This window comes from Dermacentor andersoni, chromosome 10 (assembly GCF_023375885.2).
Source record: "Dermacentor andersoni chromosome 10, qqDerAnde1_hic_scaffold, whole genome shotgun sequence".
NCBI classification, from domain to species: domain Eukaryota; kingdom Metazoa; phylum Arthropoda; class Arachnida; order Ixodida; family Ixodidae; genus Dermacentor; species Dermacentor andersoni.
The window spans coordinates 101,561,470-101,588,993 of NC_092823.1; the positions used below are offsets into that span (position 1 = coordinate 101,561,470).

Below are 27,524 nucleotides of genomic sequence, written 5' to 3' on the forward strand. Positions count from 1 at the left end.
CCAATGGGAAAACGCCGCGCTATCTATACATTATTATGCCGGCTCACCGATCTAAACGCCAGAATTCTCTCTAGTAGTTATTGTAGAAAACTCTATAGCTGAGTTCCCTGCATACAATAGCTTGCGGACTCACTCGCTATTCCCTATACGTTTATCCCGTGCTTTACGCTGCCAGGTCGCAATACAACGCGATGGACGCCTTATCAATAACGGTGGGATCGAGGCCCTGTAATAATTCGTGTGTCTTTCGCGATATACGGATATTTATTCAATACCACTGACAGGCAGAAGGGTGCTAGGTACAGTCGAGAGCAAAAGTCTGAGGTCCACAGGCTCTATTAATCGCAGCCTGCGCGTGAAAGATGAAATCACGTGCTGCAGCACATATGAGCTTGTTCAACCAATACCGAGCATTGAGTCAATTACAGGTTAAACGGTTCTGCTAGCAGATTTCTTTTTCTTTTTTGCTGACGTCGTGGCCTTTAGACATTCGCTCTCGACTGCACCTGTACGTCGGCCAGACTGTCTTGTTACCGCGGTTACTTTTTGGGTGTGAAAGAGGCGATGTCAGGTGCTGACGAAAGATCGCGGAAGCTTAAAACATGTTGGAGAAAAAAAATGCAGCGACCTCATATACAAGACAGCCTTTCTGTTCCTTTACGCGATGCATAATTAATCCATCTCTCAAGTGGGTACATTGATGGACGTTGTGCCGCTTCTACTCCTCGCGGTAGCTCAGGGGCTATGTCGTTGCGCTGATGAGATCGGAGTCGCGGGTTCGACTCCATCCGCGGTGGCAGTTCCGATGGGGGCGGAATACAAGAACACCTGCGCACCGGGGATTCGGTGCACGTTAAACAAACCCCGATTGGTCGAAATTCTTAAGCAGTCAATGTGGCTCCTTGATATCAATGACCTCACTTGACTGGACCTTGAAACTGCCGCGTCATGGGTGTATTAGATTACACGGCTCAAACGGCTTGCGTGCGCAATATAAATTATGGCACGAATATTAATTGACGCTTTCTAATATAAGGGGACATATATCTTACGCTTAATATGGTCGAATTCCTTTGAGTAGCCGCAGTTTATTTCCGGACGTGAACGTGGCGTCCCATAAGCGCTGTATTCAGCTAACACAGGAGCACAGAAAAGGAAATTGCAAAGCATCATGAGCGTCCGAAAACACGCGGTCTTTACGGCTGTCAATTAATGCAATTATTTATCGAGTACCGAGTGTATCGTTAGTCATTCTTTTTTCTCGCGCAATATAAATGTCGAATGCACTACCGAACTCTGTTGCTGATAAAGATGTTATCCGCGAATTTCAACGTGAATTACATAGGCACTTTAATACTTTGTTATTTATGTGTTTCTGTACCTGAGTGCGTATTTCGACCATGTATGAGTAATTATGACTGTAACTCTCCTGTCATGAACGCAGATAGGGGTTGACAGTATTATTAAAATAAAACTAAAAAAAATAATATACCTGTAATGGTGTTGGGTCACTTAGTGAGCATAACTAGCACCACCTAGGCAAATGTGTGCGAATATTTGAAACTTTGGAATAAAGAATTAAATAGTGTCCTATTTTATCCGGTGTTCGAATCAAATAATCACTATTAGTAAATGCGAACTTTTCTCGAATGCTTATAAATACAATTATAAATTTTCTCGAATGCTTAAAAGACAGAGAGGTAGACCTGAGCTAGTCCGCTCTAGTCTGCTACTCTGCACTGGGGAGGAGGGAAGGGGAAAGAAAAAAAAATATTAAAGGGCCTTATGCGAATTCGCTTGTACTGTATGTGGATGGTCACTCTTTCGGCTATAGTCACGGGCGACATTCCTTTTTTTTTTCATCTTGCAAAAATAATGAACCTAGTAAGTCTAATTACGTAATTGGAGTTATCTTACCAGATGGAGAAGGCGTCATCGTAAAAGTTGATGGGGATGTCGAGAATTGACCAATAACAGCATCTAAAGCAGCCTAGGACTGTTGATTTTTTTTTTCGACGAAGACAAACAAAGCCGGCGGAACAAAAAGAAAAAAAAAGTCCCTACAGAACGTGCAGACCATTCAGGTAACGTTGGCCTAGCCCTCACTGCGATTTCAGAGATGCTTCTACCGAAAAGGCAGCAAAACTGCACACGCTGACCGTTATTTAAGGTAGCGCTTCGTCGACGACATTCGCTGTTGTGCCCTTAAACCGCTACAAGTCAACCCAAACAACTCGATGGCACGGGATTGGCGTCAACATCGGATTAGCTACGTTCCACTGTGGTGATCTCTCCTCCTTGTTGAGTACTTATGGTAGCTTCGACTTGTAGCCTCCATTCCCCGAAGCAGAGTCGGGTAGATCCGGCGTTCCCCGAGCTCAGAGGTACCCGAGCTCAGAGGTAGAGGACAAACGCGCAAGCCGAACGTGCGAGTCGCTCTCGGAGGAGGAAATGGCAGATGCGAAACCACATGACTACTGCCAACGCCCGATGTTTCACCTATCCAAAGCTCCCGGCGCTGCCGGGAAAACCGGCGGACGCGCCGGCGGGATGAGCGTTCGTCGAGACGCCAGGATGCAGTGGCCTAGGTTGCCTAGATTACGGTGGGCCGTCGCCAACAGCAGCGACGCGGCGCTGCGATGACGTTTCAATCTCGACGAATGCTCTGACGACAGGGCCCGGAGCGCCTCAGAGCGCTCGAAGATGGAGTAGAGCTATCGAAAAGAACCAGCCGAACGCAGGGCGCGCACCCTCTTTCGACCAGCCGAAGACAACGCAGCTCGCTAGAGCGCTCAGAAGCGACCAGCCGAAGATGGCATTAATCTCTCGTTAGCGCGTGAACGTACGTCAGTGCCGAACGTCACGTTGGCGCTCTTGCTGGCAAACGCCATTAGATTCCGCTTATCAGGACTCTGCGATTTGTGGCTGCGTTCTGTTGCCGCCACCCGCGCAGTGTAATACACGTTACAAGAGATGACATCAGTTGATTGCGAAAAACAGACAAGCAAGACGTGAAAGAGCGGGCCTGAGACCTCACTGCAAAAGCGGGGTAGCATATACCAGACGGAAATGATGGTCCTTTGTAACGGACCCATAGAGAAAGAAATTTCAACATGAGCGGGCACTCCCATAGAGCCCAGCGGCCGAATTGACTGTAGCACACCAAGCGGATGTTGTTGACTCCTTCCGGTTTCGGTTTTGGGCGCGCGCGTTTTGAAAACCAGTTGGTACACGCCGCGCCGGCTCCGCTGCTCGGCGCGGCATTCATTTTTTTTTTTCGCTTCTGCTGAACCTAGCGTGGCCTTGGCGTGGAATCGTTTCATTATTAAGTAGAAATGATTGCGATTGACCTTTACAAGACTGCACCGAATCTGTCGGGTGCAATTTCATAAAGAAAACGAAAGACGTCTTCTGAAATGATGAAATGTTTATTTTGCTCTATATAAATGCTCGTTCCGGGCTTCTTCTGCATTCATCCAAAGTTGTGGCACCAGGTAAGCAGCAGTCGTTGCCGTACGATGCTCCACCGGATGCCATCAGCTGAAAGAAAGTAAATTACAAGCATGTATCATTTTGGTATATTGACCTAACAGGAGTATTTCGTGTAAAGGCGAAACGTGCGTAAGTGGTGAATGAGCGGCATTACAGATAAATTCACTTTTACGTACATTTCGCAGCAAAGACTCCTCCCAAACAATGCCATAAAATCTGAACATCCGATTTTCAAGCACCCCTCCTTTCCCGGGCATTATTTCCTGCACTTTAAGTGCACAAATCCACGGGTGACTGCGCGTTTCCAAAACAACTTGGCCTCAGTCGACACGATGGTACGCCAAGTACACACACAGGTTCAGCCAGACCATGTTACACGCTCGCAGAATGCCTTCTAATCGCACTCAAGTCAGACTAGTGGGTGCAAAGCGTGTTTTCAGTCGCTCAGAATACGTAAATGTCATGTTCTTGCGCTCCTCCGTGTTATCTTTTACGCGTCCTGCCGGCGCATGCAACACTCCCGTGTTATCACTCTCGGCAATCGCTCGTCGCGTTTTCGAGAAGCGTGAGTACGGAAATAAGGTATATGTTGTTGCAGGGCTATAAAATGCGTCACAAACTTGTCCCACTAAAATTCAGTACACGCAAAACTAACTCCCTATGGCCGGCTTGCTTTTTTGCTAACACCTTCACAACCCCAGGCGCGGCGAGCAAGCCTCAAGATATCCGAAAAAGTTAACAAATAAATTACAATACTTTTTCGGGTCAGAGAATGCGTCACGAACTTCTACCAGTGAGGTTCAGTACACGCGAAACCAACTGCGGCACACAGCCGAGCTGCTTTTCGCTAACTGCGTCAATAAGCCGGGCGCGGCAACCGTGCTTCTAAACTGCCCCAAATATAACGATGCTAGTTACAATAATGCTGGGGGCCACAGAATGCGCGAAAACTTGTCTTAGGCGCTACGACGTAGCACACGCATGTACACGCGCAAATGAGTCACACGGCCGAGCCGGTTTTCGCTTACTGCGTCAGTAAGCCGGGCGCGGCAAGCGTGCCCAAAAACTACCGAAATAAGTTACATTAATGTTGGGGCTCATAGAAAGCGTCGCAAACATCTCCCAGGACAAGGCATTAACTCAAATTAACTGCGCCAGGACGGCGGAGCTGTTTTTCGCTAACTGCGCCACTCGAACTAAGCCTAAATGTGCTTAAAGTGCGCCGCACACTGTCAAACACAATTTCTCACCTTGCCGTAGTCCAGTAGTGCAGTGGTGCGTGTCGAAATGCAGACGATACGCAAGAAAAGCATAGAGAAGGCCGGGAGCCCAAAAACATGGGCTATATCCCAAACAGACGGGTCGCCGAGCACGCGAGCTTCGCACGTACGACCAGCCTCGCTCACTCCTGCGGCTTGTCTGGCGCCAGGGTTGCCAGGTCCAAAATGTGAAAAGTAGCCAAAAAATCTCGGAAAGTAGCCAGAAAAGTAGCCATTTTTGGCCACACACAGAAATGTAGCCAAAAAAGTAGCCACGTTATGGAAAAACGTTGCATTTTCATTTATTAGGCAACTCTGAAGACATTATCACAGCCAAAACTTAAAGCTGCTTTTATAGTAAATGTAGGAACGTGCAATAAATATTATGAAACGTGGATAAATGACTACAGCTAAGAGCGCTTTGATCAGCATGCAATATGACTAGAATATCACAAATCAGAATCACAGTTCCAGTTCAGGTGTAAATGTTTGAGTTAATCTTGGCACACATTTCTCGAAGAATGTCGAAGATGGAGGCATCCTCGAGCGATCGCTTCCGCAATTATTTATGTGCGATTTTGCGTCTTGACATCGGACGCGTCGCAGGCCTTTTGTTACGCTCTGCAAAGTGAGATGTCCAGTCGCGCGAAATCTTGCAAAAGTGATCGTATTCCAGAATACAGCTGTATATCTTCAAGCTGGGAACGCAGAAATGGACCGACTACGCCGAGAGCGCGCGCGCCAGACCGGCCGCTGACATGCTCGTAGCATGTTTACGTTTATCCCGTGACCAGCTGTCCAAGTGTTCAATTTTGCAAACTTCGGGCAGCTTCGGGTTGTATTAGGATCCCACCTCACGTTGACTTCCCATCAGTACCAGCACTAGCTGGCTGCCGTCTGGCTGCCAGCGGGCTGCCAGAACTCTGAAAATCGGAAGCCCAATGTGCGGAAGGCCTGACGTGGAACGTCAATGCGAATATGGAACACGCTGTGAGGTCACCAGTGCGAATTCCTTTGCATGAAATGAAAGCGCCCAAGTCAGATTGACAATGATGATGGACCAGTCTGAAAAGATTTGAAGTGTCGTCGTCGTGCGTTAGCCTAAATATTTGCTTACGTTGCTGCATAATATGAGCTACACAAGTTTCTATCCAATTTTTACAATAGTCAAGCTATTTCAAAAGTAGCCAAAAAAGTAGCCAAGTAGCCAAGGCATTTTTTTCCCCGCCAACAGCCTCAAAAAGTAGCCAATTTGGCGCAATGTAGCCAAATCTGGCAACCCTGTCTGGCGCGTATGCACGCGCGTCTGGCGTGCCGCTAGCTTGTTGCTAGGCAACGCAACAAAAAGTTGCAAAGTATAAGTTCATTTACACGCAAAACGTTTTCACTTTTAGTTAGAAGGAATAAAAAAATGAAACGTTGTCTGAAAGTTTATTTCACATTCTTTTTTTTCTGATGCTCGCGTCAACTAACGGATGTTATTGAAACTAGGCGTGACGCGTTTCCTGTTGCCAGTTTTTGAAGAGTGTCCCCTCTTGTTGAATTTCTTTCTCTATGACGGACCAACCAAAGGCTTTTACGCAAGAGAGGTCACGCGCATGATCATGGTAGTGCCGAGGCGTGTTGAGACCTGATAAGCGCAGAGTGCAGCGCGTGATCACTTTTTGAACTGCCAGAGGCGGTTTGGGTTCCTTGATAGCAGCGGAATTACGAAATGGTTGTCAAAGATGCCGTCATGTCGTACGGCTACAATGTGTATCATGGCACCGTACAGCTTATCACAGAAAAGTAGCGGCCGGTCAACTGTTAGAAACAGCAGACTGGTCTTTTTTTTTGCGATATTCCGTTCATGCTTTCAGCGCATTAACAATACAAGGTTTTCCACTAGAGCAATTAGCAAACTGGACTCAGTCTGGTTAACCTCCCTGCCTTTCCATCTTCCCTTTTCTCTCTCTCTCCGTCCACTAGAGCAAGGCATCGCAGCTGAACGGCACCGTCAATAGCTAAAAACACGTATTATTATACTCAACTTCCTATGACAGGAGTAATTGCGTATCTGAAGGTAGAAGCGTCATCGCGTGCTTGTTGAAGTTGTATTACTAATTAGCAATGTGCAGGGCCTTGTTTTATTACGCAGAGTTGCACTTCTGCAGTTCTCATTTAAATGATATTCTCGCCTCCGCAGATTTTGCGCGCATCTTTTATGTTACCCGACGGCACATGCTTTACGTGGGGTTCTTTTTTAAAGACTGCGAAGCGTATGCTGAAATATTTTGTAATATATGATCACGTGAAATGGAGTCGCCTTTGAAAATTCTTTATTATAAACACAATTACCTTATGACGGGTGTCACGTGTACAGAGAATAAAAGGGAATAGCTTATCTAGGTTTCACAAGTACTCGGTATGCTTCTTATACTTGCCATCGGGGGTCCAGCTCTACTTGTAAGGCCACCTCTGGTCTTCTCGATTGACGCCGCTTTGTCCTATATTTTTTCTTTATATTATACAGCGAGCATGCCATCTAGTTATCCTGGTGGACGTTAGTTAATTGAACCAACGATGTGAAACAGCGGCGAAATTTGTAGTCGTCGTCTAGTCAGCTTTAGTCGGTACCCATGCTGCAGCCGTGGACGAAGTAGTTGCCGCCGCAGGCTCAGTAACAACCGCTGCTCTACCATGACTTTCCTGATCAGTAGCTTAATCATCTGTCGAGTCCACATCGATTGCGGATTCTTTAGTCGACCCATCCTGGACAGATTTCTTCCCGCGTTCTTTGGCAGCGCCGGTATTTCCACTGCAATCTTGCTTATCTTTTGAACAAATCGCTTGAGAAGCAGCACTTTCGCCAGACTTCCTACAAGCGGGATGTCGACTGACCGCGACGCCCGCAGTTGTAACGTCCTGTTCTGGAGGATTCCCTTGAACGTTTCCGTGACCTTCACGTATATCGACAGCGGTGCGGTCCGCATCCCGATTTTTACGAAAGCTATCCAACTCCTGCGGCGCGTTCGATGAAAGCTCACCTTTGTATTGACTCGAAGCGTGGCATTCGCTTCTCTGGTACTCACTACGTGATCCGAGTTCCACAGGCTGATCCGATGTCGACAAAGCGGGATTGTGACGCATAAATCTTCGGCGTATTGATCCCAGCAAATATGGCCGAAACAAACTGCCAGGCTGATTCGACAGATCTGGTTGCTCCTGTTCGCGTGCTTCAGCCGAAAGGTCTTCACTTGCGACGTTGTGTGGCTGCTGGTGCTGACCCTTGCTTCCCAAATCCCACGCCTGCGTCGGTGTGGAGCTCGGCTGCGGAGCTACATCTTCAGAAGGGGAAGGCTGTGTTGAAGTGGAGCGCTGGGACTCTTCCGAGAAACCCATCTGGAAGCGATCTGCGCTGAAGAGTGATGAAGAAGGTATTTGCGACGTCGAATCAAAAGCAGGCTGACGTACTTTGCGACGCGTTATTTTCCTGCCCCATGGGACTGGCGGTGGAGGCATAAGCAGCTTGTCTACATCGACGGTGACTTGGCTTGTCGACGACGGCGGCCGTTGTGGTTCCAGCGGCTCGTGCGCTTTCGGCAGTCTGAACCAAAGTTGGCCGTGTTCCCCGGCAGCCTTAACTTGAAAATCAACTGTTTCTTCTGACACCAAATCGAGCTGCGAGGGTGCCCTTATACTTCGCTCTTTCTGTCCGGAAATTTCGAAATATTCTGCCGCAGATGCCTCCTGCAGGTCAGCCTTGTCCCCAGGTTTCAGGGCAATGGTGGTTGTTTCTTCGGCGGCTGGCGAAGCACGCTTCCTTGGGCTAGAGCCGTCCCCGGAACCATAGGCAGGTCCAGGATTCAGTGACCTCCTACGGGCGCCTCCTTCAGAGTTGTCGTCGTCGTCGCGTTGTGTTAATCCAGTTGCACGATCCGTCGGTACCGGCTTGCTCAGTGTGACGCTTTCTTCAGTGCTTGCCCTTCGTCTTTTGCGTCGTAAACCGACTAAGTTGACACTATTGCGAAGAGCATTGCGGAACGCTTCAAAGCAGCCTGCCTGCAAAGAAGTGCCAAAGTTGTGTCTACCAGGCAAAGGACGACGTGCTTCGTCCCTGCCCGTGATCCTACTACGTTCTTGGGTGCGCAGCGCGGGCTCTGGACAGCTAGGCGCCGAAACTGCTGCTTCAGGCGATATCTGGGGGTTGCTTTGGGCCTCTTGTTCATTGGAATCCTCGGAAGGAATTCGAGGTGGCAGGGTAAGTTCTCGCTTGCGTCTGAGCCAAGCTTTTTTCGGTGGCAAACTGTCGTCCCCGTCCATATGGTAGCGGAACGTTTCGACCTACTTGTGCAACAGGAGTGGGCTTTGTGCAAAAGAAGAACCATTCATGACAGCGGCAGCTCGCTGTCTCGTGCCGCAACTTGCCACTTCGTACCTAAAAACGATAAAAATGATCGTATATGTCACAAAATTTCGGGAAATTCAGTTAAATGCTCATCTGCACAAAAGTAAGTTAAAATCAAAAAGAGAAAAAAAGCGGGGGACCACAAACATGCGGAAATCTGTGTGAAGGGAAGCTTTGATGTTTACGCAATTTTTACGCGAATGTAACCCTAAGTAATTAAACCAAATGTTCATGAATGTGTAACGTGGCGTGGCGAATGTGTCGCAATGGCGAAAATGAGAAAATGTCACTGCAATTCCTTCGCAGGTGTGAAATAGGTGAGTGCAGAATCCGGTTAGGCGGCGCCTGCCAGGCTGCCTATAGAGGTCGTAGTAATTGAGTTAATGATATATTCACGCGGTTTGACGTCCCACAGCGACTCTGAGGCTTTGGTAGAGGCCACAGCGGAGGGGCTGCAGTTAAATGTTGACCACCTGGGAATCTTTAACGCGTGCCTAAATCTAGCTGCACGAGCAAGAACTGCGTTTTCGCCCTTATCGAAATGCGGCTGTCACGGCCGGGCATCGAACCCTCGATTCATGCGCAGCAGCAGAACGCCGTTGGCACTGGCCTATTGCGGCGCCCGTAAATAGAAGCTGTGCAATTGTGGTAACATCAGCTTAGACGTTCACGAGAACAAACGTCCAGCGAAGTTTGACTAGATGCTGGGCGCTGTCGCTAAGCCGACATGTTTTGTTGCGAAGCGGGAAGTATTAGCGGGAGTTCGGGCCGAGATGCTAGCCTATCGGAATGAAAAACTCTTCGATTAAAGTAGCACAGTTGGTCCAAATCAACCTGAAGCCTTTCGTTCGAGCGTACCTTGGCCTGAAAGCCCCAAAGTAAATCTACGATAGAAAACTGGATATGTCATGAAACTTACCGGTTAATTAGGGGAAGTAATCCGACAGGCCCGAATTCGCTGGTGCGAAAGCAGATTAGAGCCACGAGCATACGCGGCGGGATACGACGCTGAGGGCTTCGAGAAAAAAAAGAGCGACGAGTTGTCCTCTTCAACAGCTTTCGTAAGCACGCACTGTTCTTCCAAAGTGATTTACTTGGCAACCAAATAAAAAGTTTGTAGGCGCACAAAAGAAGAGCGCTTATCATTGCTGTCACAAGGCCATGTGACCATTATCTTGACGGGCAGTAGAGCCCCGCTTCTATGACCGCGTTATTAGACACAGAAGCGTCGGCTGAGCTGTTCAAACCCCGCCATAAAGTCTGCGCATGCATCGAGAAATGACCTGTTGATCACCGTGCCTAGGATGACGCGTACTGGCGCACTATCTCGCCTGTTTTCTGCGTCATGTGCGACATCTATGCGCGGGAATTTCCCCACATTAGGGCCTCATTAGTGCCTGCTATAAGCACAAATTGAAATAGGAACAGCAAGACGTGACACATCCGGTACAGAGCTGTCTACCTGCAAGCGGTGCACGTGATGACTCATGGCAGTCGTGATTCGCTTCGTCCGAACCCAGGTCGGTAGCATCGCCCCAGGTCATATTGCGTCAGCTTTTCACGCTTCCGCGAAGGGCGCTAGATAGTTTATCTCTATCGCTAACAGCTTTGGGCGTTGGCGCTTCATGCCCGCAGCACCTTCTTGCCTGTCTACTTATATATTCAATTTTTTTTTCTTTCGAATGCATCAGTCGCAACGAAGTAGCTTCAGATTAAGAAACTAGGGTGCTGATAAGTACCGGTGAAGTGAATGATTTATTAAAAGTGAAGTCATTTTCGGCTACAGACCAGAACTCTTCTCAATATCGCACCCTTGTCTAGAGGTGTGGGCGCAGCCAGTGCAGGAACTGCGGGTCTGATGACGCACGTCTGAAGACAATGTAATGACGAGCGAACGCTGGCTGCAAGCGTGCAAGACGCTGAACTGGGGGTGAGCGCTATCTGCCGTTCGTTCCGCCAGTCCTCGCCGTACTTTGAAAATTGCGGCTGCCAGCTAAATTCGCTGCAGAGTCTGGTCTATAGACCTTTTCACAGCGAGCAGTAGTCTGCGCAGTATAGGGCGGTCACAGGCGCTCCGCCATTGAAGACCTTCTGAATCGGGAGCAACCGAGCATCAGCCGCCTATGACCGCTCCGGCAACGTCATGCCAAGAGGCCTGCAAACGCTTAGTACCATTTAATTAAAATTTGGACGAGTAGATGGAAGACATGCTCTGTCGTTAAATGCAAGAACTGTGACAGAGAATTGCACGTGCACCCGCCGTGGTTGCTCAGGCTGCTGAGCACAAGGTCGCGTGATAGAATCCCGGTCACGGCGGCCGCATTTCGATGGGGGGGAGGGGGGGGGGGCGAAATGCGAAAACACCCGTGTACTTAGATTTAGGTGCACGTTAAAAAACCCCAGGTGGTTGAAATTTCCAGAGTCCTCCACTACGGCGTGCCTCATAATCATAAAGTGGTTTTGGCACGTAAAGCCCTATAATTTAATTTAGTATAGCACGTGTGGGACGAGACCACGTGCGATTCGCCTCAGCTTCACACGACCGTTCCTCGTGCAGACATTTCCGCAAAGCGAGCCCAACAAGCTCTATTGATAGCGCTGGCTAGACAATTACCGGCAATGACTGCCAGGCTAACAGCGCCGGTAGCAACAGCAGCTCAACAGCCACCGCTTGCACAAAAATGTAACGAAATGTTGTACTTCGATAATCATGCCAGTAATTGCGACGTCCTCTCTGTGGAAGCGCGACGCCATTCGCATGCCAGCGTGACTGGCACACTCGAGCGTTGCAACTTGCCTTTCCAAATCAGCGAACTCAAACGTGACGTTCGTCGCGAGTGTGATTACTGCGCCTTGGGTCTAACGGCCGGCGAGCGATCGCTTGGCCACTTGCAACATTTTTTGCGGCGAAGCTGTCTACGGGATCGGGCGGAACGCGTCCGCGCGTAGGCCAACACTTTTTCATACGTGGGCCGATCCCGAAGATAGTGCAATACCGGGGGGGGGGGGGGGGGGGGAACCCGCGGTTTACGTGCATTTCGCCATTAAGGGGCTCACATACGCAGTTTCGCTGGTCATCCTTCTTAACAGAGTGGGAGGGCACTGAGTTTTTTAAAGCGAAAGCTTTACTGGCCGCGAACTTGCGATTTCGCCGTGGCGGAGCTCCGAGGAGGCACATGACGTCACACCGCGTTCCTCATCGTTGCGCTCGCCTCCGCTCGTTTCGCCAGCTCCGTCGCATGTCTGATAACATGTCGGAAGATTTCAAAGGAGAGCTCGCGTGCGCCGCAGCGACAGTTGAGGCGGCAGTATGGACGGCGACAATTCTGATAAGCAGGAGGAGGCCTGGAATCGACATCGGAACGAGATGAAGAGGAAACGAATTGCCCAGGAAACAGACGAACAGCGCGCCGAACGACTGGCTAAACGCCCCAACATAGCTACACGATCAGACTAACCTGGACTTGCAATCAAGGTTAACCAAGGCTAACCATGCTATGCCTTAGCTTTCGCTACGTGTATCCTGGCATAGCCAAGCTAAGCCACTGTCAATTTTTGTTCATGCGTTCGCGAATACATTTTAATCAGCGCTGTGAGTGATAAGAAATTCATTCTCTGTAGTTATCAGCGCTGGCGACGAGAATGACGTTGTCGGAGCAGGTCGCACACAGGTATCTCCTGGGCGCGCACGCGTACCTATTCCTGAACTATGTTCCCGAACCTACATTTAGCGCCCACAAGAGGTGCACGGTCATAACAGCCTTACACATAATAAAGTTTATAAATAAATAATAAATAAATAGAGTAATAGACAATAATCAGGCAGCTACTATATATGTTCGTCGCATTTATGAAGTGAAGCGTATGAAGTACATGCACTTGCTCTGTGGCTTTGGCCGCAGACTTACGTCATCTGAGCACTCAATGTTGACACGGTGGCCTGAATAATGGCCGTCTGAGCCGTGCCTGCGGTCAATGGCTAACGAGCAAGCAAACGCCGTTCTGGAGGCGCTCAATGACGAACTCTATATCACCTGATATGGTGCTTTAATGTCTATAAATGCCGGCGTATCCCTAATGTGATGTTAAAAAGGAGTGCTTTTTCATTGACATTCTGGTGTTTCATGTTCCGTAATCACAATCTGATTGTAAGGCACGCCTTAATGGGGCGACTCCGTATTAATTTGGGCTACCTGGGTATCTGTAATGTGCACCCTAAGCACGGGCATCTTTGTGTTTCTGCCCCAATTAAAAAAAGGGCCACCATCTAAATTGAGCCGCCGCAGCTGGGGTTTGATCTCGTGACTGCGTGTATAGCAGCGTGACGCCAAGGCTAAATATAGCCACAGCGTGTGGCGTGTGTATATATATATATATATATATATATATATATATATATATATATATATATATATATATATATATATATATATATTGAGAGCACCCGCAGCAGACCAGAGAACCTTGCGCCCAAATAACGCAGGGAAAATGTATACGTCTGCTTGTACAGGGGCAACAACGTGATTAAACATTATCAGCAGGCACTAGATTGCGCAAGGGGACATGTTTCCCCACAAATTTTTCGCACGCTTAAAACTGCCTTTTTTTTCCCCGTCGATGGCATCCACTGTCTATGACCTTGCGCTACTTGGTAAGGTGTCGTCGAGGGTTCAATTCCCAAGTGCGGTGGCTTCTTTCCAAGTGCGGTGGTACATACGGAACACTCGTGTAGTGCGCCTTTGGGTGCGCGTGAGGCTGGTACGCCCACTAAGGCGTCAGAAGAGCTCAAGGCTGGGCGAGTTGGTTCCAATTCATGCCTAATTATTAACTACGGCGTTACTAATAGCCCGACGCTGCAAAGCGAACAGAGACTTCCGCTCGTTCTTGTAGTTGGTCGATGCTCGGTGATCGGTTCGTTTTCTGATTCGCTCGATCCTTCAAGCTATTTTTCTTACACTGATAGCTGTCGTCGACGGTTTCTCCACAATTTCCTTTGTTAGGTTAGGTCGGCTTTAATTTCTTTCATTTTATTTTGTAGTTGCAATTTTCTATCTTTTATTTTATTTGATTTTAATTTAATTGCTCTTTACCTCTGTTTAAAAACCACCTTTTAATTTTCGTATCTCTTTGCACTATACGTGTTTTCAGACGTCTCCGTGGATACTAGCTAGGTTGCTTGACAGCACTGCTTGAGAGGAGAACACTTTCTGGAAATCGACTTCAGAGATGATGCTGTGGTTGAAATAGCCTATACGCGTCTGGTCCTCTAGAAGCTATTTGTTGGGCTTCTAGTTGAATGTTAGCGGCGCGGCGTTCTTTCAATGGCCACTGCCACCTCTTGCTTCGCAGACACCTCTCCAATGCCTCGAAAGGCACCCTTCCGTTTCAGTGCTTGGAGTGTATGCCGAAAGTGCCTGATTCGAAAATTGTTGCTCAGTAACCACCAAACGCACTATTGAAGAGTATTGACATCAGTCGGAGGGCGGCGCAGACATTCAGGAAGTGACGACAAATATAAGCGTAGTATTGAGTAACGAGAGCTAGGGCTAAGTGACGAAAGCAAAGAGCCAACATACATTCTGCTGGGTACGTACCTTCGCAGTCGCCGTTCATTGCTGTAGCTGGGGTTGAAAATCACAATTGGAATTGAAGATGCTCTGTCGATTTTATGTGCAGCGGGAGACCAAGATAACTGCACCGCCCTTGTATCGCGCAGACTTATGCAACAGACTGAATTCAGGACGATTTTAGATACGCCCCTCCTGTCGCGAAGCATGCTAGTGGCATACTAGTGGCATGCTAGTAGCATGTTAGTGATCACTGGGCTGCAGGGCAACTATGGTAAAATAAGCTTGTGTTCGTATTGTGAAAATTTCCTTCGCCATGGGTATTCAAAGTTAAGTAGATGAGAATAAAAAAAATGAAAAAGAAACATTACCAGCAACACGACGATTATTGCCAATATAAGCGAATAGTCCGAACGAACGGGCCAGAGAGCAAACGAGAGAGAACGCAAGAGGTAGAGTGAGTGATAGCTCGAATGAGAGTGTGAGTGAGATGAGAGTGGGAGAACGAACGAACGCTTGTTTTCCTTGCTGAAACATGAAAAAGTACCGCGTTGCTCTGTATATATTATTTCGAAAGTTGAGTGACGCATCATAACTAATTATATAATTATGTGAAACATAAGATAGTCTTACTTGCTCCATGCGACGGGAAACTTTACCTTGCCCAGCTACGTGATACTTGCATATTTTTTTTCTAAATTTCGCCACAAGTTGCGTGGGGTTAATGGTATCTGTAACGCTGCAAGGGTGGACATTAGCTTGAAGGGAAGGCGGAAGACTAACTTTACAGGCAGTGACTGGGCAACTAAGTCTGCCAACGCCCGTAACCTCCAACGTCCTTCTCATGGGTTAAACTGTTTTCAAGAGAAGAATACGAGACACGAGCATAAGTCCAACAGTGGTTTGTTAGCAGCCGCCTCACGCACGCTGGGAAATTTCGCTGATATCATTGACATGATGGCCAGTCGAAATTGTTTGCCTAAATTTATATATGTACTCGAATAATAAAGTAGGCTTCAATCTCAAATTTCGCTTCATACTACAAAACATTATTTTCAGCAGTTTCCAGCTTGCTAGATTCATCCTATAGTGATTGTTTCCGCGTGTCCAAGTTGAGTTATAAAATGCGAAAAAGAATGCGACGCTACGGGTCGGTTTACAGGTTTAGCCGAAGCCATCTGGAACAAGGTTTAGCCCGCGTGATAGCAGCGCTTTCGAAAGGAAGACCGGTCTTTATCACGAGGCTTGACGAATGTTTTCACTTCCAGAGTTTTAGTTGTGGGCGGAGCCAAAACATACCGCCAGTGAGGTTTCTGATCGTATAATAATGGAAGAAAGTACTTACGACAGTAGTTGCAAGGGGGGGGGGGGGGGGGGGACAAGAAAGAAATAATAAGGAGGAAATGAAAAATAAATCAGAGAGAAACGAGGGTCAAGAAACCATTGTCTTCACGTAATCTGGCTTCAAGGAACGTGAAAAACGAGGGCGTCGCAATATGGTGAAGTTCTTACTAACAAGCCACGGTTAGGGGATACTATTGTCCGCAATAGGGATTAGTAAGAGGCGATTGGAGGATTGGTGGAATAAAAGTAGGGAACCGACAAAAAACGGAGACGTACAAAAGCACAGTTCGCAATAGGGGATCAGAAAATTTGGCTGTGTGAGTTCATAGTTTTCTTTTTGCTTTTTTTATTGTTTAACCTAGTTATGACATTAAGTGGTATAATAGCAAGAGCTTGGTGGCGCAACCCACCGCCCCGTTCCAAAGGGGCGCTCATGACATCCATCCATTGTTCCGACGCAGCGTGGTATACGGGAAAGCCACGCAACATGTCAGCTGCGTCGCGTTGGAGACTTCTTGACCCTTCAAACTCACTTGTGGTTGTTTATTTTCGCAAGTTTAGCCAGAGTGCGAGCGTTTCCATTCAAGCAGGCCTAGAGAATTCAATTTAAAGTAGAATTCGGCTTCTCTTCGTGATCCTGTGAAACCATGTTGCGATAGAGTTGCATTAAATGTTTCAGTAGCGTGGCTGTTTTAATATATATGTCGGAATATGAGAAGGTTTGGTGGAGATTTTGCGTGCAGCCTATTCTTGTTGAGTCCAATTCGGAACGGGTCCTCAGTTTGGCCAACGTACCCTTTATGCTACAGTTGTAGTTTCCATGTGTTTGCAGACTGCAGACTTTGTACCTGCTTTTTTCCGCATGGCTGACAGCCTAACTGTCGTGTGTGAGCTGTATCTTAGCGTACCTGGTAAGCTTTGATATTTTCAGCTTATACTCTACGATCTACCACGCATTGTGGATTGCGAAGATTTTAAGGAGGCGCACACATGATTTTCGGGATTTGGTTTACATAAGGTTTACATACATAAATTCTTCACAGTTGCAGCCCATTCTTTTAAACCTTAATGCGGTTCCGTGGGTGACAGCCTCAGATGCGGTTGTCGGTAGGTGGTTTGATAAGTGACGCTCCACTTAGATCAACTTGGACGTCGACACAATTGAAATTTGTTGAGGAGGAGGAACCGTTTATTAACAAAACGTGTTTTCATTCGACGGCCAAGTGGCAGGAGCGTCACCCAGCCCACGCGTTCAGCGATGACGTTCTCCCGATCACGGAGGCAATGCCCTGTCACACCAGGCTTGGCGATGTGGGGTGCAGAGCTCGTGCTGAAGGTCGCTGGTTGGAGGAGACATCTTCGCGTAGTGACACGCCTTCCTCCTGCACAAATCTCCGCCGAACCCACAGCCACCGCTGGGGGTTCGCGTGCCCCCACAGCAAAAGCTCGGCGTTCTCCGACGAGTGTTCGAGCTTTATAGAAAATTGAACTGATATCTATAGTTTACACCACAGTTCAATGAAGCCTGTATTCGCTCTTTTTTGACTTCGCGCGATTTTACACAAATTACCAATGCAAGTTGTGCAGACGTGCGGCGGTACAGCTTGCTAGCTATCCATTTTTTTTTCATGTGATGTTTCTTTTTTAAATTATGGGGTTTTACGTGCCAAAACCACTTTCTGATTATGAGGCACGCCGTAGTGGAGGACTCCGGAAATTTCGACCACCTGGGGTTCTTTAACGTGCACCTAAATCTAAGTACACGGGTGTTTTCGCATTTCGCCCCCATCGAAATGCGGCCGCCGTGGCCGGGATTCGATCCCGCGACCTCGTGCTCAGCAGCCCAACACCATAACCACTGAGCAACCACGGCGGGTCTGTGCATATATATATATATATATATATATATCAAGCCAAGGCTATATATATCAAGCCAATGAAGGCAAAGGCTTCATTTAAAGAAGTGATTATCGCGACACTGGGGTAGAGAAAATGCATTTTGCAGACACTAAGTCTTCTGTAGCATCTGTAAAAAAGCAAGCGAGTGCGAAACGCAAGTACAATTTGCGCAGTCTACCGAGAGCCATCGGCGGCACCACTGCAATCACCGGTTGCACGGCTGCAGATGACGATTATTGGCGGTGGCTGCAGGAACGCCAGCTTGAATGTTACCGCTGGTGCACCACGGCACGTGGTCATTGGCGTAATGGCAAAGAAATGGATGCGTCACAATTTCTGCTGCAGTGAAACATAGGCGGAACTGCCGACTTTCAGGGCTTTTTGTGTGTACGTACATTAGAAATTATTCTGGGCAGCTAGGGAAAGTGCTGTGTGGTCATTGAATTTAAAGGGAGTAGTTTGTCAACATCGCGCAACGGGCCATGAACAGTAGCGCGTGCAGTAGCCTTAGTCAGTGACAACCCATGAGATAAAGTACAAGCTCCGTCCATGATAATGTATCCTTGTGCGAATGTTAGGAAGTTCTGCATAACCTTTCTATAACCAATATAATATTGTCGTATGTAGTTCGGTTCTCGAATCGAATAGTCACTTTTTGAAAACTTCTCGCCGTCGACTCACGATCGAGCGTGAAACAATTAAAAATGTGACTCATCCCAACTGTGGAATGTACTAGAGAACGCAGAGTTGCTCAGTGAAGCGTAATTTCTCGGCGAATCAGAATCAATAGCAATTCTAAACATGATATGCGTTAGTGGACGTTGCATGATGCTATTTGCAGAGGCAGCACGGTGTCCTCCCCGAATTAAATCTGAATAGGTTTCAATTTTCTTGAGTCAAAGGGCACAATCCGCCGTGGCAATCCCATATTGATCGATTCACTCTTTATTGGTGTATCACAAATAGATGTGATATGATAATGAACGGCCGGGCATGCTCCGAATAGCCATGAGTTTGGGATGAAATTGTTTTTTCCTCACTCCAAAAAATAAAGCTTGCCACCATTTGAGGCTTATGTGCCCAAACATAGTTGCCATCTACCACTTGGGCCTTTCATGTGTGCTACGCGTGCTGTAATTCCAGATCATGGACGACATGCACGTCATGAGCATGTCACGATCATGAATGACATGAGCGTGACATGACCTTTCTGACAGGAAAGTAGCCGCGCCAAGCTTTCTAGAAAGTAAACGCAAGTGAGACAGATACTGATTATCGTTTGGGACAATATAGGCCCGCAAGAGTGTAAGTATTTGTTTTCCCTTTCTGGATTTAGTAAAGCATGTCTGGCAAAAGGATACTTTACTACGGAAAGCATGCGAAATTTTGTTCCAATAATAATGGCGAGAATGCTGTACACTATTCGCAAACTAATGAAAAAATGTATTCGATATTTGGTTTGTTTCTGGCAATGTACGATTCGTTCTCAAAATCTATTCGCGCAAAACTGCAGAAAAGCAGTGCCCCTTCCATTCACCTCTGAAAGATAGCCGAGCCAGCTGGAGCCCGCTCACAGCATGAGTGATTTAGCTCTACTAACGCATGAAGTACTAGGCTGGTTGTCAAATACGAGCTCCTTCTCGCACGCTAAAATCTTACCTCCGGCTGAGCGCTGATATCATGATCATTAATAAAGTTTGTAGAACGTTCAGGTTTCATCCCAACGCCAGTGACCGACAACCCTGAGCGAAGAAATTAGCCTTGACGTCTGGGAAATAATCGAACCTGATTATCTTGCGTATCCATACAAATTTTGTGAGTTACACAGTGGTACACACGCTACTGTATTTTAGGCTGTCTCTGATTAGGTTTCGATGATTACGAATGTGTTTGACAATAGCAAAACGCAGACGGCAGTGTTTTTCTGTAGGCCTATAAGGGCTCTGTACTATTATAAGGCTGCTGTTATGCTGCCTAATTTGCAATGTTTCGTGACCATACGGAACGAGTCATTTAGGCAATCAGTCAATAGAGTGACAACCATTGCATCACTTTTTGAAAACGCCTCCTGTTCTTTCGCGTGAAGCAGATTTCTTTTTTTTTTTTAAACATTGACGTTGGGCACCGCAGAACACGTAATTCTATATTATGTACAGTGCGAGACTTGTCTCAAGTCTCCCTGCTTAATCTCATGACGTTTTGTCTTAGACGATTACTGAGAGCGCATACTTCTAGTTAGTATACCGGGAGCTCATTCCCTGAGCATTTAAGCAGCCGTGTAACAGTCGGGCAGGCAGGAGGTGTGCACTAAATCAGCTAAACAACCGAAGTAATCCACAACCGAAGTGATGGTACCTTTTATTCGTCCTTAAGATTAAAAATGTGATTGAGCTAAAAGACGGTAGACATCACTTGCTTCAGCTAGCTCTTCGACATATTTAGCAAACAGGGGTGTTCACCGTATGTCTTCATAGCTTTTTCGGCCAACTCTTCTTTAGCAGGTTGCGGTGTCTTCGGTCTTTTCCAAGTTAGACAATTCATTCTTACTGCAGTCCAACAAGTAGTTTGTGAGCCTTTCCCGAGAAACAGAGGAAGTTAGCAACGTGCTGCGTGGTTAACCACAAAGATAAGTCATTTCTGCATATGAGGTGGGGTCAGCAACGAAGTTTTCCTGGTTTCTTGAACAAGGGTGAACTGCTTTGAAGTTCTGGCGTCTACGGGCTAATTCTCGATGGTATGTCATTTTTGTCAGGGCTGAAATTATTCCTGGCGTCGTTCGGTACACAATACTGAGGGACAGATTGGTATATGGTGATAAGGGTGAATACTTGTGTGGTTCTACTCGCCAATTCTTCATAGGTACCACCGCCGACTTTGGTTTAGTTGAAATGATTATGGATTCTGTTTTGTCACTTCCGAGGTGCGCGACATTTGTCCGAATACAGTGGCTTAGGTGCTCTGCTTCGCGATTCCGTTTGCCGATCGTTTGGCAGCCGACTGTTGTTGCTGGAACCATCTCGCTGTCCACTTGGTCCTGAAGATGTGCGATGCATATGAGAATGTTCAGGTGGCTGCGAGGACATCGTAGGCTCCGGATTCGAGTTACCATTTCCACGGCGCGAAACATGGGCTGGATTGGGGCCCGACTGCACTCGCCTGCTGCTTGGTTCGGAACAGACGGGTTCAGCAGCTGAACGTGACGAAGGAGTTCCCGCTTGTGAAGAGAGCCGACGCCAGTTCACTTGCAGAGGGTGATCAGCCGTGCTCTGACTCCCATTTCTGCTCACTTCTTTAGAGGGTCCCCATGCTGATCCTGAACGCTTCATTGCCACTGACGGCGGCCTTTCGGCAGGCGAGTCAGGTTTTGATGTATGTTTGGCCGGAACTGTGCTCGCAGTAACTTTCTTCTTTTCTTTTGACTTTCTGGCGTTGTCACGAGATTTCTCCCCTTCTCTGGTTTCTTGAGAACCCAGGCCTTCCTCAGTGAATTCTCGTCTCATGTGTGTCTGCCCGTGTATGTCAGACACGGTTTGTTCACGGGAAGTCGACGCTCTTGGTGAGGCTGTCGTGGTAGGCTGACTTCCTGAATTGTTCGAGAGCGTCTCTTCATCCACGTCCATCATAGTCATCGGAGGCGACACAGCGCCTTCAAGTGGAGATCGCTCCTGCAGAACGTGATCAGTTGTTGCACGCTGTCGCGAAGGAAGTCGCTCAAATTTGAGCAAGCACTTTGCAGGAACGGGAGATTCACTGTCTCTTTTCTTGTTGTATGCGCTTGGTGGTGCTGTTACTCGGGAATAATGCTTAGTTTTCAGGGCTATCTCATAACTAGGTGGCCAATCTGCGCTTCTCTGGGCCGCAGTGTGCAGTTCATGAACTGACGGAGGGTACTCCATATCTTCAGAGAGGCTACTGTCTTCAGACGATTCTGTCGTGAGGACTGCTTCGTTCCCTGTCTGTTCCGATATTTCCGACACCTTGCAATCTACTACTGGATTGTGACACGGCAGCGCTACTCTTTGGGTCTTGATATCGCGACTTCGTGACTCGATCGTTTGGTCCTCTTGTTTTCCAAAGTTGTCTGGTGCAAGTCCTCTGCTGTTTTCCTGGAACGTTTCGTCCACGTCACCTGCCAACGACGGCTCCTCGTTGCCTGATGATGTAGCGCTTCTGAAAACTTCTGGGATATTCTCTCTCCGGACGAGTGACTCTTCGGGAGGGCTAATTTCACAGCGCTCGTCCTGAGAAGGGAGATGTGTAGGAGAGTATACATATTGCCTGCCACTGAGATTGGCTGACGATTGCGGATTCTCCGAGTCCAAAAGCTGGGTTTGGCGATCCAAATGTTGTCGAAAGCTACATGTGACAGGACAGGGAGACAGCCAGATATCCCACTTATGTGAGTCGTCCCTGCATTCTGCAAACACCAAATGCACCCCCAACTTACGCAGCACCTGATCCAACGTCGGCGAAGAGTCCGCATTACAAATCTGATCTCCGAGAAGGGCCAACCAAGTGTTTGTAACGAACTGCCATGCCTGAGCAAATGATTCCAGCTCCTTCCCCAATTGCATCGGCTCTACGATTTCTACCGGACCTTCAGGCGCTAACGCTGGGTGACTCACTGGCCACTGGTAGTCTCCACATGTCCTTTCACCGATAAGCGGCAAAGCTGTTTCGGCAATTCTTGTTTCTGACTCAGCGAATGGCACGCTCAGACGCCCATTGTCAAAGCTTGATGCCCGCCCAGGCCGTAGCTCCTCCGCGTTTGTCTGCCTCCTCATTGCATCCAAAGGTGCTTCTCGGCAGGAATAGACGTCACCCGGATACGAGGCACCTTGCCGCACATGTCTGGCTTCTGTATACGGTCCAGTGAGGTGTTGACGATGCGTCTGTTCTTCCTGGCAGTGTAGAAGTTGCTCCGGGGCCAAGCTGTAATGTCCAGCATGCACGTTGCCGCAAGGAAAAAGTGGCTGTTGGAAACGCTGTCTGTTCTGTTGTGCCTCGAAGGCACGGTACACGTGTTGATATTGAATACATTGAGGTGTGTTCGGAAGACAGACTTGTTCGTGACGGCGGTACGCTGAAGGAGAATCTCGGGTTTCTACACAGAATGGTGGATGAGGCACGACAGCCTGGAAATCGCCGACCGACTGCTGCTCAGATCGGGGTGGCACATGTGGTTCGCATGAATGCAGATTACACGGACGTGAGTTCTGCTGCGGCTCGGTCCTGAATTGCTGATGATGAAGCTCCTCTAATGGATTTGCATTCGCGCCAGTCGGTGGCCCAAGGTGAGGTGGTCGCCCAGATCCTCGTCCTCTGATTCGTCGGGGCTTCCCCTTGGGCCGTCTCGGGCCTTCCATGGTACTTCAGCAATGTCTGTCGGGAAATACTGGCATCTTGTTCAGGGTACTGGAGCTTCAAAGGTTGCCCGGTTGGCCTGGCGCCACTTGTCCTGCGTTTAAAAAGAAAAAGTGCTCGATGTTTTGAAATGAACACCCGGAAGAAAACTATTGAAAAGAGACCTTGCTACGTCTACTCAGGCAACGATAATTATATCATTTCAGTGCGTTGCAAATCGTCTAGTTGGAAAGAAGCGCTCTGTCTCGGTTGCTTCTGCAGCGTCATGAAATGTGTAACGATTTCCTTAGCAAGCGAAGTTAGTAAACATGCAAAAGCACGTTAAATTTGCCCCACATACGGTGTTTTTACTGGTGTTTACTGGCATTGGACTTCTCGGCATCGTCGTACGAACGGTACCAGAGGGTACGCCTAGCCGCACGAGAAGCAGGCTGGCCAGAGCCAACCAAATGCCGCACTATGTAATCAAGTCGATTCAGCGTGACAGCTCCTAAAGCAATGTGGGACGTCAGTGAAAGTGGCTATAAGAAATATTATTTTATGCCTCATTTATACTTCTGCCGTAGAAAATAAACGGTCGAGGCAGCGCGCAAGAAGATTCCAGCGGCTGCTTTTCGCAGATGGCGCGACGGTGAAACTCACACCGAGCGGTGGCGCCTAGCGCGAACCGGAGTGTGATCTTCACGACGCCTTGGGAGAAGCGAACCGTTTGGGGGACCTCGCTTGACTGGTCAGAATGGCGCTGTGGCCATCAAAATCACGATTCCGACCAATCACGAGAGAGCAAGCGAAACATTCGCTTTTAGGACCCGCTATCACCCGTGAACATCTACACTGTGAACATCTACACCATCGCAGCAGAGGGCGACGAGGGCACTGTTGCGGTTTTTGAGGGCGACAGAATCGGACAGGCGGCTGTAGCCTGAACAGATGTTGACAGTGCTGCAAGGGTCACTGTGCTGTGTGATGACAGTATTCGGTGACAGTGACCGATTGTGATTGTGTGTCTATGCTCCTTCCTTTCCTTATCTCTACTTTGTTACCACTTTACCTCCCCTCCGCTCTCTCCCCAGCGTAGGGTAGCCAATCGGATCTTTTTCTCTGGTTAACGTCCCTGCCTTTCCTCTTTCCTCTCTCTCTACACCTTCTCTCTTCCCTTCTCCCTTCCTGCAGCGTAGGGTAGCCAATCAGATTCTTGACTGGCTAACATCCCTGCCTTCCTATTTTCCTCTCTCTCTCTCTCTTGCCAGCAGCACCAGCGCTTCCGGCCGGCGGCGCCGACATCTGAGATGCTCGGCTTGTCGCCTGGCTCACTCACTCTTAAAGAAGTTTGGAACATTTGGGCGTACCTTGTCCCCCAGCAATAATTGTCATCAGCCTTGATTGCGTTTGCTTTCTGTACTCTGCGAGCCTGGTACTTCCCGGTCACGAACAACATGCGTGTTGTCAGCGTGACAGCATTCTCGACAGGACAGCAGCAAGCGCACATTTTTCAAAAAGATTGGGGGGGTTAAGTGAAAATAACACAATCTGATTATGAGTCACGCCGTAGTGGGGGACTCCGGAATAATTTTGACCACCTGGGGTTCTTTAAACTGCACTTAAATGAAAGTACGCAGGTGTTTTTGCATATCGGCCCCATACATCTGATGTCTCTGTGGCCGGGATTTGATCCCGCGATCTCGAGCTTAGAAGCGCAACACCGAAGCCACTAAGCGACCACAGCGGGTGATTTTTCAAGAAAGAAAACGCAAGCAAGGCTGGTTCCCGCAGGGAGTTGTGCAAAGGTACACCATCTTGGATTCAAAAGTTATGTGGGAAAGTCACCTTCAGTATGTGCAGCACCCACGCACGCGAGGTCTGCGCTGTCACGAGCCATATTTTGTTAGTAGCACTGATTTCTTTTCTCACCTCAATTTTACGTGCTTCGTTTTTAAGTTTCAGCTTTAAGTTTAAGTCTAAGTGGGCAAATGTCTAGTTGCGAGACTATGGATGCCGAGCACCACGCATGGTAAAGTGCGGTGGCAGCCGATAATTAAATTATCGGGTTTTGCATACCAGAACAACTTTCGGATTATGGGGAACGCACTAGTGGACGACTCCAGAAATTTCGACCGTCTGGGGTTCTGTAACGTGCACCTAAATTTAAGTACACGGGTGTTTTTTGGCATTTCGCCTCCATCGAAATGCGGCCGCCGTGGAGGGGATTCAATCCCACGACCTCGTGCTCAGCAATTGAACACGATAGCCACTGAGCAAACACGGTCGGTATTTCATATATCTATGCTTAGCGCCGGAAGTAATATCAAGCTCTTAAAGTAGCTGAATTTTTTTGGTAACGCACAGCCGAAGCCAATGACGCAGCGTAAAGCCATTTTGCCCCTTCGCTGTTATGACAGCTTGTTACGCTACGCCGTCATACTGCCAGAGTTGTCGCTGCATTGGGCAACAGCGATCGTAAAAGTTAACCGATGCTGCGCCATATACGTTCAAATGCTTGCCAGCGCCCGTTAATAATTCAGCAGGAAATATGCGGAGTGCTGGCGTCGCCGACGAGATTTGGTGTGGCCTTCTCCGCAGCTCATACGAACTGGTTTGAACACTGAAATATGATGGCGAGTTCGACTAGTTGGTTGACGTTCATGTTTGAAATTTGATTGAAGCGCGCATAAGACAGGGATACAAATAGGAAGGTAGACAGGGCGGCGCTCCACTCTCAACTGTATAGATGAACGGAAACATTTTTTATAAATGCTACAGTATTCTCGCGCATGAGCAGCAAAGCAAGATGACACGCTCACGACGCCCATATTAGGAATAGAAGTAGTGATCGCGTCAGTCCAACAACCATTACGCTGCACGATAAAGTGTACGCGCATGTAGGTAGACAAGAATCAGGAAAGAATTTTTAGGGGTCTGAAGTCTTGGCGCTGGTTTCAAGAGTGTCTCATCTATTCAGTCTTATGTGCGCCGCGACATGCTATACAGAATATTTCGGCTAACTTTAGCCAGAGTTTAAAAATGTGCCGATGCACTGTAAGATGACGCGACCAAATGCGCGTGGCTCACTTTTGTATGTAGTGTGTCACGCTATCTTTCATTTTATATAATTGGGTAATTAGTCAAGACTAATTAGCCAACTTCTGAGACAACGAAGTTAGGCAAATAATTCCAATTAGAAATTTGCAGAGCGCTTTGCAAAACCTCCGATTGGAGAGTTTCTAACTTTCTATGTATTAAGTGTTTTTCCGCTTACTGCGGATACCCACCAAATAAAAAAAAATACCACGTGACGTACCCGCTTGCGCGCCGTGATTGCAGCTCTCTCTCAAACTGTCCGCGTACAAACTAACATAGCATCTAGCAGGGCGTGCTGCCGTTTAAAACGGCAACAGGGCAGTAAGGAAGGCGTTGGCTGTGCGATTTACGCCAGCCATGTGCTTCCCTCACGGCGGTTCATGATAGTGATAAGCAGACACAGCGGCAGCACACACGGCTAAATGCTGTGTTCGGTTGTGCGCGAAACGTTTCAAAGCAGTGCAATCACGACGCGCAAGCGGGCATGTCACGTGGTGTTTTGTGTTTCGCGGGCATCCACAGTGAGCTGAAAGACACGAATACATAATAGGAAGAAAAACAAACTGTTTATTCGGATGTTTTGCAAACTTCTCTGCAACTTTCTAACTCCAAATTTTTTCCTGACTTCGTTGTTACAGAAGTTGGTTAATAAATCTTGACTAATTAACTATTTAGGCGAAATACAAACAGCATGAAGCTACACACAAAAGTGAGCAACCTTGATTTGGTCGTGTCAGCATATTTGGTGCATCAGCATATTTTTAAACTCAAATGAAGAAACACCTAGAGAGCTGCGCTCGAATTTCGCATGAGTGATATCATAATCATCGGTGATTTTTTTTTTTAGAGCAGGCACTAAGTGCTGCCAGGTTACCCGCTCTTCGCAAACAGACGGTTGCCGCTGAATCTACAGTGGCGGAGTAAATTCACGATCCAGCATGGCTACTTTTTACGTCTCCCTACATGCACATTCTAATAGGGTGCCTCAAAGTTGTCCAGATGTTGCATGTCTGGATTGTGATGGGAATGAGAAGATTGTGCCACATGGCGGAAGCGAGCATGCTTTCATTCCACAAACAAAGAATTACACTTTTAACCTGGTCCTGAAAGTGGTGCAAGAATGACACATAACGT

The 27,524-nt window shown here is 47.9% G+C and overlaps 2 protein-coding genes and 1 long non-coding RNA gene across 3 annotated transcripts in view; 1 reads left to right on the forward strand and 2 right to left on the reverse strand.

Annotated features, from left to right (window-relative positions):
• Positions 1-27,524, forward strand: part of LOC126544531 (uncharacterized) — a 161,766-nt gene that overhangs the window by 752 nt on the left and 133,490 nt on the right. The window lies entirely within an intron of this gene.
• Positions 3,410-4,898, reverse strand: LOC126544529 (uncharacterized). The gene is made up of 2 exons (XR_007602188.3): positions 4,743-4,898; positions 3,410-3,540 (listed from the first exon to the last, which is right to left on the reverse strand). It is a non-coding gene; the product is annotated as an uncharacterized lncRNA (long non-coding RNA).
• Positions 7,053-10,362, reverse strand: LOC126544530 (uncharacterized). The gene is made up of 2 exons (XM_050191873.3): positions 10,058-10,362; positions 7,053-9,168 (listed from the first exon to the last, which is right to left on the reverse strand). Exon 2 carries the CDS (start codon positions 9,051-9,053, stop codon positions 7,452-7,454), a length of 1,602 nt encoding a protein of 533 aa, XP_050047830.1. The 5' UTR covers positions 9,054-9,168; positions 10,058-10,362; the 3' UTR covers positions 7,053-7,451.

Excerpts from the sequence above, each read along its gene's own strand:
- LOC126544530 (XM_050191873.3), bottom strand. The coding sequence starts at position 9,053 with ATGGACGGGGACGACAGTTTGCCACCGAAAAAAGCTTGGCTCAGACGC.